This window comes from Anolis sagrei, chromosome 3 (genome assembly GCF_037176765.1).
Source record: "Anolis sagrei isolate rAnoSag1 chromosome 3, rAnoSag1.mat, whole genome shotgun sequence".
Taxonomy (NCBI): Eukaryota; Metazoa; Chordata; class Lepidosauria; order Squamata; family Dactyloidae; genus Anolis; species Anolis sagrei.
The window spans coordinates 22,618,349-22,635,744 of record NC_090023.1 but is presented as its reverse complement, the minus strand read 5'-3'; the positions used below and the strand labels follow the sequence as shown (position 1 = coordinate 22,635,744).

The following is a 17,396-nucleotide window of genomic DNA, read 5'->3' as shown; positions in this document are numbered from 1 at the left end:
TCTCTCATTCTACCAGAAATGGTGCAGTGTAGAATACATCATGGAAGCTTTAATGTACATTAGCACATGTAGGCCTCTTCAGGGTGGCAGGGCTAAACACTACTGAGTGTTTAATTATGAGTTTCAGTGGGTTCAATGAGTCTCTTGTGAGTTAAGTAAACTTGGATCAAACTCTTCTTGCTATCTACCCAAAGAACACATTTCCTGGCATTCATCTATTGGCTCAGCATTCATGAATTTGTCATAGACATCTGTGTAAAGGGAAGCCCACATAGTTAGAGTTGCACATACACAAATGTTTCTATGTGTATGGGACCCTCAATCATACTGGTTTCCAATTCTTTGGGAACATATGTACATGCATTTCATATAGGGTTGCCAGGTGAAATATAAGACTCCTATGCATTTATGTTTTGTATAGAAAATAGAATTTTAAAAATTCATTGGGTATTGCATGCCATGCTTTTAAGCCACCCTGAGTCCCTATTGGGAGATGGTGGCTGGATATAAATAACGTTTATTGTTGTTGTTGTTGTTGTTATTATTATTATTATTATTATTATTATTAACTTACTTAGGCAATCCCTTATTGTCCGAGTATGATGGCATTCCAAGTGTAGGGTTTTGGCAGTGGGTACTTAGGTGACTGTGCAGACCTATTCTTGATCTGCATTGTCTCCCACAGTGAGGGCATTGGTTTCCAGGTGGAAGATGGTCCTGGTCGGGGTTGACTTGACATACCTTCTTCTTGGCACATTTCTGTCTTTCACCCTCCATTCATGCCTCTTCAAATTCTACAGCACTGCTGGTCACAGCTGACCTCCAGTTAGAGCACTCAAGGGTCAGGGCTTCCCAGTTCTCAGTGTCAATGCCAGTTTTTAAGGTTGGTTTTGAGCCCATCTTTAAATCTCTTTTCCTGTCCTCCAACATTCCATTTTACGTTCTTGTGTTTGGAGTAGAGCAACTGCTTTGGGAGACGGTGGTCGGGCATTTGAACAACGTGGCTGGTCCAGTGGTGTTGATTGCAGAGGACCATCACTTCAATGCTGGTGGTCTTTGCTTCTTCCAGCACCCTGACAATTGTCTGCCGGTCTTCCCAAGATATTTATTAATATTATCATTAAAGGTAAGGGAGCCCTGTCTGTTCATTCCATCTGCAATGCTTGCACACTGTATGCAGATACCACTAGTAAATTCACAGGGTGCATTAGGTTTCTACTCATAGAGCTAGCAGCTGTAGTGGGAAGATGAAAAATGGCAGACCTAGGTCAAGGTTTTCTCTTTGTAATGGGTATTAATGTTTTATTGTATTTTAATGTCACCTTTCTCTTGGCACGGGACATGGGACAGCTTGTGAAAAGATTAAAACAAGATAAAGCCTAAAAACCTGAGAATAAAAATGAAACACAATGAAAACAAGTTAGCATATAGTTACAGCACAGAAACTCCATAATGTTCCGCACAACCAATTGGCCACTAAATGCCTATTTGAAGAGAAAGGGATTTGTCTTCCAGGTAAAGGAGAACAAAAAATATATTAAACTATTCTTCTGTAGGTGGGAGTTTCACAGCCTGGGACCAGCCAAGAAGGCTTTGTATCATGTCCCCACCAGATGGGCTTGAGATGGTGGCAGGACTGAAAAAAGACCCTCTTTTGATAGAAGACTCTGATGGGTTCATACGATGTATATTCCCCACTCCCACTCCACTTCCCTACTGCTGGAGGAGATGGGAAAGCACATAAGATGAAGATTTGGCCAATTTTACTGCCGAATTTTAAGCAACAAAAGAAGAACATGACATGACATGAAGCTGTCATTTCCAATGACAACTCTAATTTTCTCATAACAGGTAATTTTACTCTTAAAGGAAACAAAAGGACACCAGAGCAAAAAGCGATTGTTCTCAGTATTTTTTTTAAGTATGAATTTTCCAACAGATTTATTTACTTCCAATTTGTTCTCTTTTAAAAGTCAGCCTTTTACTACTGGAGGTGTCATTGGAATATTTATCTGTGTATGCTTGGCTGGAGTGGAACTATGCAACATTTATTTTGCTAGCTCGTGGAAGCCAATTCAGTATTGTTTCACATGAGAACTGGGAAGATAAGGCATTGTGTACTAGCATCAGTCAATCTTCTCTCAAGCTCAGTGGTCCAATTGTTGTTGAATGTGTTGCTTGTAAATACACAAGTCCATAAATCTCCAGCACATACTTTGCAAGATAAGTGATGTTTCTGTTGAATTTCTGTTTGCACGTTGCAAATAGGCAATGTGCTTGATAGTTCCACCAGGGAGAAATACATTAATATTAAAATGAGCATGCTGCATAAACCCAGTCCTGGGTTTGGGTGCTAAACTACAAGCAGAACAAGCAATCTTTAGTAGCACTTAACAGAAGTTACTATCTTATTATATGCTCATACAAAATCTAGATCAACTTATCCATGGGTCTATGTAACTAATATACCTTAACTTGTGTGTATGTGTATACACACATACACACACACACACACACTAGCTTGGGTACCCGGCATTGCCTGGGTTATTAGAAAATGTCAATTTTTATTTTACATAATGCATAAGGTTGTGGGTAAACTATAACTCACATCATGCCAGGTTAGCCCCCTGAAACTCCATCAGTAGTTAAAGTTTGTCATGTTGGGCAAGGTAGCTTTAGATACATCATTGGTGGGGTTAAGTGTGGTCTCTGGTTGCAGGATAAACTACAACTCCCACCATGGTGGGTCAGTCCCCTCAAATCCTTCCAGTAGGTTCAATTGACCTTAGGAGTTCTGCGTGCCAAGTTTGGTCCAGATCCGTCTTTGGTGGTGGTCACAGTGTCTCTGGATGTAAGTGAACTACAACTTCCAGAAATTGAGGTCAGTTCCCCCCAAACTCCTCCAGTATTTTCAGTTGGTCATGGTGGTTCTGTGTGCCAAGTTAGGTCCAGGACCATCATTGGTGAGGTCCAGAGTGCTCTTTGATTATAGGTGAACAGATAAATAACTACAATTATAGAATTCCAGTACCTACAAATGCTATAAATCAAGGTGAATCCCCCCTCCCCCACCAACCTCTCCAGTATTTTTCTGCGGTCATGGGGGTTCTGTGTGCCAAATGTGGTCCAGGTCTATTGTCAGTGGGGGTCACACTGACTTGAATGCAGGGTGAACTACAACTTCCATCATGTGGAGTCAATCCCCCAAACTCTTCCAGTATGTTTAGTTGCTGATTAGTTCTGCTCTGTTTGTTGTACAGAGTTGAAAAGAGTAGGAATGGGGTAAGGAAGAGGCAGTGAGTGGAATCATGCAACTTCCACACCAATGGAGAGAGTAAAAAACACTGGGATGTCTGTGGTGGCGGAAACACATAAAATCTAGGATGAAATTATCCCTGAATGAAAGCATTTTGGGGGTGCTGGGTAGCATGGTGTTTGGGGAGGACATTGGCTACATGTTCATGGTGCTTGCTATAACCTGAAATGCCATTGGAGGCAGAGCTTTTGGTGGTTCCTCAGCTCTGTGGGTTAAAGGTGTTTGTGGAAGTGGGAGCCTGTCTGTGGAAGTGGGCACCCCAGCCACATACACACATACGTATTTTCAATAGATAGATATAGAATAATTCCCATCTCTGAGTGGCAAATCACAAGAGGTTAGCTTGTCCCATATCTAAAGATGCACCTATCTCCCTCTACACTTTCTCCACTTCTGGTCTCTTTGAATGCTAGGTTGGGGAAACAGCAGCAATGGCCAGTTGCCCCTAGAAGGCATTGGTATTTTCCTTTCTCTGCAGAATGACTCTTCATTTATCCACAGAACATATTAAACTCCATACTTTTGGCCTCAAAACCCGGCCTAGACTTAACCATAAAAATACACAATAATTATTATTTATTTGAAGGGGTAGATTCTTTTCAACAGGTTCTGTACATAATCAAAGCCAATATATAGTATACATCTTGGGAATATTAAAGAATATTGACCAGAAATCTCTTGGTATTATATACCTGTGTCTGTTCCCTTATATACCTGCATTTGAACTTTTCTTGCTACTATATAACAGACATATTAGCTTCCTGGTTGCATAAGGAAAGCTTCACAAATGTAACACTGTCAAAGGCAATTGAAAATTCATGGAAGGTGCATAACTATTTGTCAGTAACTTTATGTTAACAGATAAATAACTACAATTGTAGAAACAACTGCTGTATATTCCCTACTGCATATGTGACAATAAAGAATTCTGGCACATAAAATGGAGCAGTACATATTTATGTTATGCAAGTATAATATAGGGCCTTGGCTTTTACTTACCCAAAACAAAAAAACAAAAAATAAACCCTCTGCTAAAGCTAGCCATTGTGAAATAAGAACCTGGAAAGCTACATTGATGTGCAATGAAGAATTTGCATATAGGGTTATCTGTCCTTCAAGACCTCAAGGTAAGAGTGACCAGCATAACATTAATTTACATGACATGCTAAACCTGAATATCACTTTACATGACAGTCTATAAAGATGGTAAAAACAATAGGGATAAACACACACACATGTTGGCACTAACATAGTATAGTGGCTTGAACTTTGGACTACAACTCTGGAGAACAGGGTTTTTAAAAATCTTGCTCAATGATCAAAAACCACTGGGTGACCTTAGGTAAGTCACACACTCTTAACTTCAGATAAACATAGGGGAGTTTGGCTTGGGCCACCATAAGTTGGAAATGACGAGTGAACACAACAGCAACAGTCATAGCACTATATACATTTGACAGGCCATAAATCTGAGAAAGTGGACTGGAGTCCACAAAAGCTTATGGAAGGCATAACTTTTTCAATCTCAAAAGTGCCAGAGGATTGTTTTCCATCTCTTTAAAGAAGGTGCAGTTTTTCAGACCTTTAGATGGCATGAGATCTTTCTTCTGATATGGCTTACCATCTTGACCAAATAGTATGCTTGGATTGATGCTTTAAATTGCTGGGGCAGCATTCCTTGGAACTGCTTAGGGAATACAACTAGGGAACCTGTTATGAGCACACATCAACACCCTGAATAAATAGGAAGGTTTTTTTTTTTTTTAGTTTTTGCAGATTGATGTCAGGGTTAGGAAAGGCGGAATATAAATTGAATCTCCATGATCGCTTCTCCCCCTATGAACCAGCACAGACTCTTAGATCTGCCAAGGAAGCCCTTCTCTCAATCCCACCATCATCCCATGGCGGGGATGAGGGAAAGGGCCTTCTCGGTGGTGGCCCCCTGCTTTTGGAATGCCCTCCCCAGAGAGATAAGACAAGCCTCATCACTATCCTCCTTCTGCAGGGACCTAAAACCTGGTGCTTCCAGCCTTTGAAAATGATTAGCCCATGGCCCTACCCTGGCCATCAGCTAGGACCCTGCTCTGCATCTTATCCACCTCCCCGGCCCTATACTACTTCATTGCACTAGTCCTGGCCCAGCCCTCTCATAGCTGTCTAGGCCCACTTTGAAATCCTGGTCATTAGTAATTCGAATCTTGACCGATGGAATAATACTGGAAATGTGTGTGGCTGTTTTAATAGTATTATGTTTATGTTTTATAATGGTTATTTGTATGATTTTGAGTTGGTAATTGAATGCATTGCCCTGTGCTGGAAACTGCCCTGAGTCCCCTCAGGGAGATAGAGAACTATAGAAATAAAGTTTTATATATTATGTAACTTCCCAAATTTCATTTTTAACTATGCTATTATTTGCCTTCAAGTCATTTCTGACTTATGCTAATCCAAAAGGAAAAAATCATTATATCTGTCTGTCTGTCTGTCTGTCTGTCTGTTTTCATATATAGTGGAGTATACTCTGGAGATTTTTGAACTATGACTGGATGGCCATCTGTTGGGAGGGCTTTGACTGTGCCCAGCTGAAGGGGATTGAATTGGATGCTCTCTGGGGGTCTATGCTTCCCTTCCACCACAGACCCCTTCCTTGAGCCCCTACGCATTTGGAAAACTCTGAATTACTGGTTTGCTTTAGACATATAAAGGGAAGAAAATTGTTTGCTCCTGGAATGAAACCTGATTTTAATTTAAAATGTCAGTAACCTCTTCTAGACTCACTTGAATGGCATGAAATTGGTTAGAATAGCTTCTCTCTAATCAGTTTTATTCTAGAAAGAAATAAGTGAGACAGAAAACTAACCACGTTTTGTCTTGAAAAATTGATTTGCTCAGACACAAGTGCTCTTCTCATCACCTGTTTATAATTAAAATATACTTTAAAACAACATTGCTTTGGAAATTAAAGGGAAAAACGTGTTTTGTGGATACAAGTACTGTTCAACAAATACCCAACGTGTATACTAAAATTTATGCCCATCTGCTAAAGACATGCAAGGTGAATTGCTAGAAGCATTTTAGCTATTACTTGAGCTTGTTTGAAGGTTCTAGCAAGGGAGCGCAGCTATCATATACCTGGTACACTCTTTCTATAACTGGGATGTCGTCCTCTTCCATCAAGTGCACAGCTTCGGAAGAAAGTGGTGAGGGAGGAAGGGGACACCCGCCTAGCCAGCCAAATCAGCCAAATCAACCCTGGCGGTCAATGGGGTGACAGATATTGCAGCCAGATCACCCTCACTTTAGTACTTGGTACTTCCTTAAAGCATGGAATGTGGTCAGTTATCAAAATAGCAGGAAATATTTGTATATATTCTTCAAGCAAAACCTGCAAGAGTGCTCCAGACCAGCTATTCAGAAGGGAGCAACATTGGGCTGTGTGGCATGAAGGATGGCAGCCATGCAACCCTTGAGGTTGTTAGACTGCCAATCCCAACATTCCTACATATTTTAACTACACCAAATGGGAATTTCAGTCTACATTGGAGAGCTGCATTGTGTGTATCTCTCCAGTGGGGTGGGGACAAATAAAATAATTGCTCCCCAGATAAGAATTCTATGGGTTGTTGTAGGTTTTTCCGGGCTATATGGCCATGTTCTAGAGGCATTTTCTCCTGACGTTTCTCCTGCATCTATGGCAAGCATCTCAGAGGTAGTGAGGTCTGTTGGAACTAGGAAAAAGGGTTTATATATCTGCGGAATGACCAGGGTGGGACAAAGGACTTTTGTCTGCTGGAGCTAGGTGTGAATGTTTCAACTGACCACCTTGATTAGCATTTAATGGCTTGGAAGTGCCTGGGGGGAATCTTTTGTTGAGAGTGATTTGATGTGCCTGATTGCTTACTCTCTGTTGTTTTGCTTTGTAATTTTTGAGTTTTTTAATACTGGTAGCCAGATTTTGTTCATTCCACAGATATATAAACCCATTTTCCTACTTCCAACAGACCTCACTACCTCTGAGGATGTTTGCCATAGATGCAGGCGAAATGTCAGGAGAAAATGCCTCTAGAACATGGCCATATAGCCCGGAAAAACCTACAACAACCCAGTGATTCCAGCCATGAAAGCCTTCGACAATACAAAGAATTCTATGTCTCCAAATTAAAATTTCCTTTACTTCCCAAATTTCAAGCATTGCAAGAGAGTAAAATAATAACTGACAGAGTTTTGGGTTGCAATACTCCTGACCTCACAATCGTGTTAAAAAACCAAGTATGGATCATAGATGTGATCTCAGGCGACAGCACGATTGAAGAGAAACACGTGGAAAAGCTGACACAAGGATTTAAAGATCAAACTGCAAAGACTCTGCCACAAGCCAGTAAAGGTGGTCCCTGTGGTGATTGGCACACTGGGTGAAGTGCCTAAAGACCTTGGACTGCACTTAAACACAATCGGCGCTGACAAAGTTACGATCTGACAGCTGCAAAAGGCCACCCTACTGGAATCTGCATGCATTATTAGCCAATACATCACACAGTCCTAGTCAATTGGGGAGTGTCTGACGTGTGATCAAATACAAAAGCCAACAGAGTGACCTTGCTTGCTGTGTACTAATCTTGTTGTGTTTTTAATAATAATAATAATAATAGTAATAATAACAACTCACACCCACACTTCCTGTCATAGAGTCATTATGTTGCTGGACAGCTCTCTGTGGGGATACTTTTAGTTGGAGATCCTGCATTGATCAGGAGATTGAATTGGAGTGCAATGAGATTCAGGAAGAAGTAAATTATGTCACTTTTTCAATTTCAAAGGGTTGTGTAAGGTTTGCTAAGCAGCAATCCAACCTGTTAGTTATCACTAGTGCAAAAACTATGTATTTTGCTTGTTGTTGTTCTCAGAGTTGGATGGTGTTCCAAGGGGTTTTTAGTTCAGGCTTCCCCACCAGACAGCTGTCCAACATTGAAATCTACTCCAGCCAAATATATTAGCTATGGATAGCATAGGGAAGGGTTGACACCTCTGTGGGGTTTCATTGCTGCCTGTGTCCCTGTTCAGAACACTTCACTTTCTGTCCTGCAATCATTGGATTTTGAAAAAAAAATGGCTTGTGGAAACAAGGATTAGGGATAAAGCAGTAGAGGCAGGATCACTCTTTCAGAGGTGAATTCCTCTTTCGAGGAGTAGATTTCTCTCACTTCCTGTTGTCTCACCCCCTGTTCTTAGCTATAAGTCATTTGTAAGTCGGATCAGGGCTGCTTGTATAGTAGACATGGGCAAATTTGGGTTCTCCAGGTGTTTTGGACTTCAACTCCCACCATTCCTCACAGCCTCAGGCCCCTTCCTTTTCCCCATTAAGGGCTCACCCACTTCCCGAGACCACTGCAACCTTCATCAAATGACTGATCAAAACTAAGCTTGACACAAAGTAAAGACTTTCTGTATATATTTTTAATTTCAATATTGTCAAAAATACGTAGTACTGTTTTACATAGGATTTGTGCTACATTAGAACAGTCAAGACAAATATCACTTAAGTAAAATAAACATTAAATATTAAAGCCCCCATGACCCACTTTAGATCCTGGTGCTGTTTGGAGGAGGATGGACCATGTATGATGGGACTTGTAGTACCTTCACTCACTTTATGAGACCACAGCAACACTAATCCAATTACCAATAATGACCAAACTTGCCTCAGAGAGAGCCCTCATGACCCACTCTACATCTGGGTGGGGTTTGTGGGCCAACGGACCATGGATGATGGGACTTGCAGAAGCATCACTCACTTTCTAAGACCATTGTGACCCACACCTGACTGATCAAGACCTAAGTTGGCACCCTGAGCCCCATGACTCATTCTACATTTTGGTGCAGTTTGGAGGAGGATGGACCATGGAGCTATACTTCACCTGCACCCACTTCACCAGCCAACATTGGATCTAGACTAAACTTGGAGCACAGACAAACAATGCCTTTCTCAAATACCCAGGCAGCACCGGGTCACCAAGGTGTCAACCCATAAGCAGCTGACTGGGATAAGGAATCATAGAATCATAGAATCATAGAGTTGGAAGAGACCTCATGGGCCATCCAGTCCAACCCCCTGCCAAGAAGCAGGAATATTGCATTCAAATCACCCCTGACAGATGGCCATCCAGCCTCTGTTTAAAAGCTTCCAAAGAAGGAGCCTCCTCCACACTCCGGGGCAGAGAGTTCCACTGCTGAATGGCTTTCACAGTCAGGAAGTTCTTCTTCATGTTCAGATGGAATTTCCTTTCTTGTAGTTCGAAGCCATTGTTTCACGTCCTAGTCTCCAGGGCAGCAGAAAACAAGCTTGCTCCCTCCTCCCTGTGGCTTCCTCTCACATATTATACATGGCTATCATATCTCTTCTCAGCCTTCTCTTCTTCAGGCTAAACATGCCCAGCTCCTGAAGAAGAGAAGGCTGAGAGGAGATATGATAGCCATGTATAAATATGTGAGAGGAAGCCACAGGGAGGAGGGAGTATTATTAATTAATTAAATAATTAAACTTTATTTGTACCCTGCTAGCATCTCCCAAGGGATTCGATGCGGCTTACAAAGGCCAAGGCCTCAACACAACAAAAACAAAACAATAACAATACAATTCAAAGCAAATTAAAAATTAAAGCATAAGCAGTAACAAACATTACACCATTACACAATAAAACCAGGGCCGGGCCAGTGATGGGTAGAGGTTAAAAGTGCTGGGTGTGGCTGGTGGTACATTGGATTTCTGAGCAAGTGCAATGTGCAGAGAGTCTTAAACTCTAATAAAGTTTTGGAACTTAGAGCTGGGGGTTATCCTACTCTGGAAAGGCACATCGGAATAGCCAGGTCTTCAAGTTCTTCCTAAAGACTGCCAATGTGGGTGCTAGTCTTTGGGGAGGGTGTTCTAGAGTTGGGGGGCAACCACAGAGAAGGCCCTGTCCCTCGTCCCCACCAAACGCGCCAGCGACGCAGGTGGGATCGCAAGCAGGGCGTCTCCGGATCAACGGAGGGAGCGCGTGGGTTCGTAAACGGAGATGTGGTCATGCAGGTAGGCAGGTCCCAAACCGTTTAGGTAAGCACCTGCACCTTGAATTGGGTTCAGTAGGTAATTGGCAGCCAATGGAGCTCCTTAAACAGGAGGGTTGACCTCTCTCTGTAAGGAGTGCCAGTTAACATCCTGGCTGCCACTCGTTGGACCAGCTGGAATTTCCAAGCCATTTTCAAGGGCAGCCCCACGTAGAGCGCATTACAGTAATCCAAGCTAGAGGTGACCAAGGCATGGACCACCCCAGCCAGATCAACCTTTGCAAGGTATGGTCACAGCTGGCGCACAAGTCTTAGTTGCGCAAAAGCCCTCCCGGACACCGCCGACACCTGAGCCTCAAGCGTAAGTGATGAATCCAAGAGGACTCCCAAGCTGCGAACCTGTGACTTCAGGGGGAGTGTAACCCCGTCCAGCACAGGTTGCCACCATATACCCCGATCCAGTTTACAATTGACCAGGAGGACCTCTGTCTTGTTGGGATTGATCTTCAGCTTGTTCTTCCTCATCCAGACAGCCACAGCGGCCAGGCACTCGTCCAGCACTCGAGGGGCCTCCGTGGAATTAGGTGGAAATGAGTAGTAGAGTTGTGTGTCATCTGCGTAGAGATGGCACCTAACTCCAAAACTCCGGATGACCTCTCCCAGAGGTTTCATGTAGATGTTAAAAAGCATGGGAGATAGAATAGAGCCGTGTGGGACCCCACAGGTCAAAGGCCAGGGGTCCGAGCAGGCGTAGTCCTGGAGACTAGGACGTGGAACAATGGCTGGGAAGGGCCTGAGGCTGTGAGGAATGGTGGAAGTTGAAGTCCAAAACACCCGGAGGGCCCAAATTTGCCCATGCCTGGTGTATAGAGCTGCAGTCCCTGCTCTCTCTGCAGGTCGGAGCACAGTGCAGCATGTGGCGCTTCGGCCACTAGGGGTCAGGGCTGAGCTCGGATGTGAGCCAGAGTTCTGCTGCTCTTCCTCACAGTTTGGCAGCACTTCTTTCCCTCTTAGTAGGTCGCCAGGTTCGGGGTGACCCTTCTGGCAGCCTCCTGGCAGCTTCTCCGTTCAAGGCAGGCAGGCAGCCAGTGAAGCCCAGGCTCCTCTTGCCAGAGAGAGAGAGAGAGAGAGCGAGAGAGAGAGAAGCCTGCGCGAGTTCCCATTGGAGAAAGAGGGCGAAGGAGCGCCCAGGCAGCCCCGCTTTACCGTAATTCCCCATTTGTGGCGCGTGTGAGACCACTTTCTGGAGCTGTTTCCAGAACAACAAGGAAATATACCATTGCGATTTTGAGTGGCGTGGAACTGTATCAGAACTGTGCGCCTGCCTGAAAGGAGCGACGTTTCATTGAGCGCTTGGAGCCTCTACTTTGAAGGCAACTTTCCTGATGGGCTTTGTAGGACTCGCTGCAAAACCCTAGAGTTGGAAGAGACCTCGTGGGCCATCCAAGAAGCAGGAAAATCGCACTCAAAGCAAAGCGCTGAAGTAGGAAAGAGGAGACGCGTGTCCTTGGGAGCTTCTTGAGCCTCGGTCTTCAACGCTGGGCTCTCCAAGGAAGGAGACGGGAGAGGAGGAGCTCGGAGAAAAGAAACTTTAGGAGAGGGAGTAAAACCCGAGATGTGGATTGAGAACAACAACGCTTGGACCCGCTTTGCCCGCCTTTCCTGAACTGTATTGACTGATTCTCTCACTTGGAAAAATGAAAGACGTGAAGACCAAAAGCGACGCCAGGGATTTCATCGCTGCCTGTTCCTCCTCTTCCCTCCTGCCACCCGCTGAAGACCCCTTCCCTCGAAGGGAGGCTTTCGAAGCCATTGACTTATCCCTGGATGGGATCTTGTACCCCAGGAGTTGCGAGGATGGAGAAGTGGAGGAGGAGGACGAGGAAGAAGAGGAGGAGGGCAATGAAGAGGAAGGAGGGGGTTCCCAGGGAGGTTGCCCTTCCCTGGACCGGGTCCTGGATACCCTCCTGACCCCTGCGCCCCCCTCCTCTTCCTCGCCCTCCGTCGTCCCTCAAGCCAACCCCGAAGGGAACCCTCCAGCCCCGACGTGGCCCTTTTTCGGCGCCGAAGAGGCGCACTTGGAGGGCACAGCCAACGCCAGCTTGCCCTCGAAGGAGGCGGACGGAGAGGAGGAAGAGGAGGAGGAAGAAGAGGAGGAGGAGGAAGAAGGGGGAAAGCCCGCCTCAGGGCCCGGCACTCGGCTCTCTCACGCCTCCGACGGAGGCCACGACTTCTTCAGCCTTTTGCCCCTCAACTCGGCTTATTTGGCCGCCAGGACTCGGCAGCTGCTCGACGGGGAGGGCTATCCCAACGGAGCCTTCGCCGGCGCCCCTTCCTCCTCCTCCTCCTCGCCTCCCTCTTCGGACTTGGCGCCTTACCTGTACCACCACAACGGCCATTCAGTCAAAGAGGGGCTCCTCGGTGGGGACGCGCAGGCCGGGTTCAAGATCAAGGAGGAAACTCTGGGCAAAAACAACGCCTACCTGAGCGCCAAGCTGTCGGGGCAGCCGGGGCAGGCTCTTCCTCCTCCTCCACCACCACCTCCTCCTGCTCTGCTCAAGAACATTGTAGGCAACGGGGTCTCTCCCCACGAGCACGAAGCCCCCTCCTCGGCGCTGGAGAGCATCCTCTACAAGGCGGAGATGGCCGCCTCGTACGGAGCGGCGCCCTGCAAAACCCCCGCCCCTGGTTGCCTCCCCACGCGGGACAACGGCCTCAGCCTCCCCTCCACCTCCACCTCCCTCTCCACCTCATCGCCCCAGGCCTTCTACCAACCCCTCGCCTTCCCGGGCAGCCAGCACCTGGCCGGATTCAAGGACGCCTTGCCGCCTTTCTACTCGCCCTATTTCAGCTGCATCAGGTAGGACTCGGGGGGCAGAGCACCATCAAGTAGGATGGGACCCCCCTCCCCACCCACCTTCTTGTCATGCCTTTTTCCCACTTGCCTAATTTGAGCTATAGCAGGAGGGCATCTTAAAGTTGCATGGCAACTTCCCCCCTCCTTGCAGCCCTTCTACTCGCCCTATTTCAGCTGTATCAGGTAGGACTTGGGGGTCAAAGCACCATCAAGTTGAATGGGAACCCCCAACTTCATGCCTTGCCTCACATCAGCTTCAGCCATTGCAGGAGGGCATCTTAAAGTTGTATGGCAACTTCTCTCCGCCTTGCCTCTCTTCTACTCTCTTCATTTGAGCTATATCAGGGGCCAGGCATGTAGCCAGGGTGGGGGGCTTGAGGGGCTTCACTCCCCCCCCCCCGAAATTCTCATAGTGGTTCGCGAAAAGGCCTTACTGGTGCATTATTTAAACTGTTATGTTTATTCATATCATGATCTGATCACCATACTCAATATATCCCATATGCATGGGGATATTCGGGTAACGATACAAAAGGTTTGCTAGGGTAGACCTTCTTTCACTCAGACTCAGCTCCCCCCCGAAACTCACCCCCCCTGAAACCCCCCCTGAAAAAAACTCAGCCCCCCCCCCCAAATTGAAATCCTGGCTACGGGCCTGAACCCCCAACTTCATGCTTTGCTTCACATCAGCTTGAGCCATCGCAGGAGGGCATCTTAAAGTGGTATGGCAACTTCTCCCCACCTTGCATCTCTTCTACTCTCCTTATTTGAGCTATATCGGGGGGGGGGGGGGGGGGATGAGAGGAGGGAATCAGGAGGATGAGAGTAGACATGATGAGGGCCATGTGTAAATGTGTGGGGGGAAGTCCTAGGCAGGAGGGAGCAGGCTTGTTTTCTGCTGCCCTGGAGACTAGGACACAGAACAATAGCTTCAAACTACAGGAAAGGAGATTCCACCTGAACTTCCTAACTCTAAGAAGTGTTCAGTAGTGGAACTCTCTGCCCCAGAGTGTGGTGGAGGCTCCTTCTCTGGAGGCTTTTAAGCAGAGCCTGGATTACTATCTTTTGGGGTGCTTTGAATGCCATTTTCCTTCTTCTTGGGGGTTTATTTTATTATTTATTTTATTTCCTATACTTATACCCCCCCTTCTCACCCCCCCCCCCCGGCACGGCCTCACAACAAGCATCGTAAGATGCATTATGATCATAAAACAATAGAAAATGCAACAGTTACAATTAAAAAATATTAAAACAATTAAAAACGATTAAGCACGCCAGTTAAAAATCTAATCCGAGTCTGGGCCAATACATTGTCATGGGTTTCCTAGGTCATCTTTCCATTTACTGCTAAACACTAGTTTAATGCCTGGTCCCATAGCCAAGTCTGAAAGACAGGAGGGAGGTGGCCAGTCTGACGTCTGTGGGGAGAGAGTACAACAGACAGGGGGCCACTGCTGAGAAGGCCCTCTCCCTCGTCCCCATCAATCACATTTGCGATGGCGGTGGGACCGAGAGCTGGGCCTCTCCAGATGATCTTAAACTTCACGATATTTCATAACTGCAGATACTTTCGGACAGGTAGTCTGGGCCAAAACTGTCTAGGGCTTTAAAGACTAAAACCAGCACTTTGAATTGTGCTCGGAAGCTAATCGGCAACCAGTGGAGCTGGATGGCCCACGGGATCTCTTCCAACTTTCTGATTCTATTATTCAATTTTATGAATAAAAGTTGGATAACCTAAAATGTTGGGTAAGATAATTAAGGAGGGATTAAGGAAAAGACTATTATACGTCAAATTATGTTATGATTTTACAAATTAAGCACCAAAACATCATGTTTTTCAACAAATTGACAGGAAAGGCAGTTCAATACACTATAATGTTTGTTTATTTATTTACTGTATTTGTATACCGCCTTTGTCAGCCAATCGGCGACTCAAGTAATTATGTTATATAGCAATTACTGTATTTATGAATTTATCATCAAAACATCACAATGTATTGAAACAGCTGTGGATCCAGGCTGGAGGTAGACTGCGTTGGATAATACAGAATGTTGGATGAGTGAAGGTTGGATAAGCGAGACTACTGTATATCAGGAGGAAATGAGAGGAAGGAATTAGAAGGCTGAGAGGAGACAAGATAGCCATGTATAAATATGTGAGGGGAAGTCATAGGGAGGAGGGGGCAGACTTGTTTTCTGGCTTCAAACTACAGGAAAGGAGATTCCACCTGAACGTGAGGAAGAACCTAACTGTGAGAGCTGTTCAGCAGTGGAACTCTCTGCCCCAGAGTGTGGTGGAGGCTCCTTCTTTGGAGGCTTTGAAACAGAGGCTGAATGGCCATCTGTTGGAGTGCTTCTTGGCAGGAGGTTGGACTGGATGGCCCACAAGGTCTCTTCCAACTGTATGATTCTATGATTCTAATCACATTCATTAAGCACCTCAAGGTCTGTCACAGAGAGGAGGGAGCAGGCTTGTTCTCTGCTGTCCCAGAAGATAGGACCAAGATGGTCTCAAGTTACAGGAAAGTAGATTTCAGTGTTAGACAGCTCTCTTCTGGGGAAGTTGAACTAAAACCCCATGGAACACCATCCAGCTCTATGAAAAACAACCAACAGAATATATAGTTTTTGCACTAGAAATTACTAACACACTGGATTGCTGCTTAGCAAACTTTACACAATCCTTGGACATTGAACAAGTGACACATGTACAAATATGTTTGGGATAGTCATAGGGAGGAGGGGGCAGATTTGTTTTCTGGCTGCAAACTACAGGAGAGGAGACTCTACCTGAACATGAGGAAGTACTTCCTAACTGTGAGAGCTGTTCAGCAGTGGAACTATCTGCCCAGGAGTGTGGTGGAGGCTCTTTCTTTGAAGGCTTTTAATTAGAGGCTGGATGGCCATCTGTCAGGGGTTCTATGAATGTGAATTTTCTACTTCTTGGCAGGAGGTTGAACGGGATGGCCCACTAGGTCTCTTCCAACTCTCTGATTCTATGATTATATTCTATGAATTAGAGACTAGAGACCATAAAGTTGTATGCCACACCCCCTTCCCTACCATCTCCTCTCCCCCTTTATCAGGTAGGATGGTATGGTCGTAAAGTTGTATGGGAACCTCTCTCCTCTCCCCTCCCTTACCTCCCTTCTACTCAGCCTATTTGAGATATATCAGGTGGGATATATGAGATCAAAGTACTATAAAGTTGCATGGCAACCTTCCCCCTCCCTTGCCTCCCTTCAACTCTCATTATTTGAGCGATATCAAGAGGGAATATGGGACTAGAGCACTATAATGTTGCATGCAATGCCCACTTACCTCCCATCTACTTTCCCTATTTGATATATATCGAGTAGGACTATATGGTCAGAGTATCATCAAGTTATTCGGGAACCTCTCCTCTCCCCCTTACCTCCTTTCTGATATCTCCTATCTGATATCTCCTTTCTGATATCTCCTATTTGAGATATCAGGTGGGAATATGGGATCAGAGTACCATAAAGTTGTATGGCAACCTTTCCCTCCTGCCTTGTGTCCCTTCTAGTCTCTCCATTTGAGCTGTATCAGGTGGGGATGTGGGGCCAGAGTACTATAAAGTTGTATAGTACTCCTTCTTGCCTTGTATGGCAACCTTTCCCTCCTGCCTTATGTCCCTTCTATTCTCCCTATTTGAGCTATATCAAGAGGGATATCTTATAAAATTGTATAACAACCTCCCCCCATCTTTGCTTCCCTTCTACTTGCTCTATTTGACCTACAGGACCTGTTGCACTTTCTTGCCTTGCCTCGTCTCTCTTCTGCTCATCCTATTTGAGCTATACCAGGTAGGAATATATGGTCAGGGTATCATAAAGTTGTATGGAGGCAACCTCTCCCCACCCTCCCTTGTGTCCCTTCTGCTTTCCCTATTTGAGCTGTATCCAGTGGGAATGTGAGATCAAAGTACCATAAAATTGTATGGGAGCCTCCCCCTTCCTCCATGCCTTGTCCCTTTCCAAAGGGTCATCCAGTGAGTGTTTCTGCAACTCCGGCCTTCAAAGTATTGTGGACATCAGATCCCAGAAGACCTTCTCATTGGCTAAGGCACAACTTTCCAAACATTAAACTTTATTTATATCCCACCTTTTCCCTGATAGGGACTCAAGTCACCTAACAACCACACCATCTAATAAC

General features: G+C 45.4%; 1 protein-coding gene across 1 annotated transcript in view; it reads left to right on the top strand.

The window, feature by feature from the left end:
• Positions 1-11,997: 11,997 nt before the first annotated feature.
• Positions 11,998-17,396, top strand: part of PGR (progesterone receptor) — a 60,472-nt gene continuing 55,073 nt past the window's right edge. The window contains exon 1 of the mRNA XM_060771072.2: positions 11,998-13,220. Coding sequence (XP_060627055.2) covers positions 12,058-13,220 — 1,163 coding nt within the window. The 5' untranslated portion in view covers positions 11,998-12,057. The remainder of the gene's footprint in view (positions 13,221-17,396) is intronic.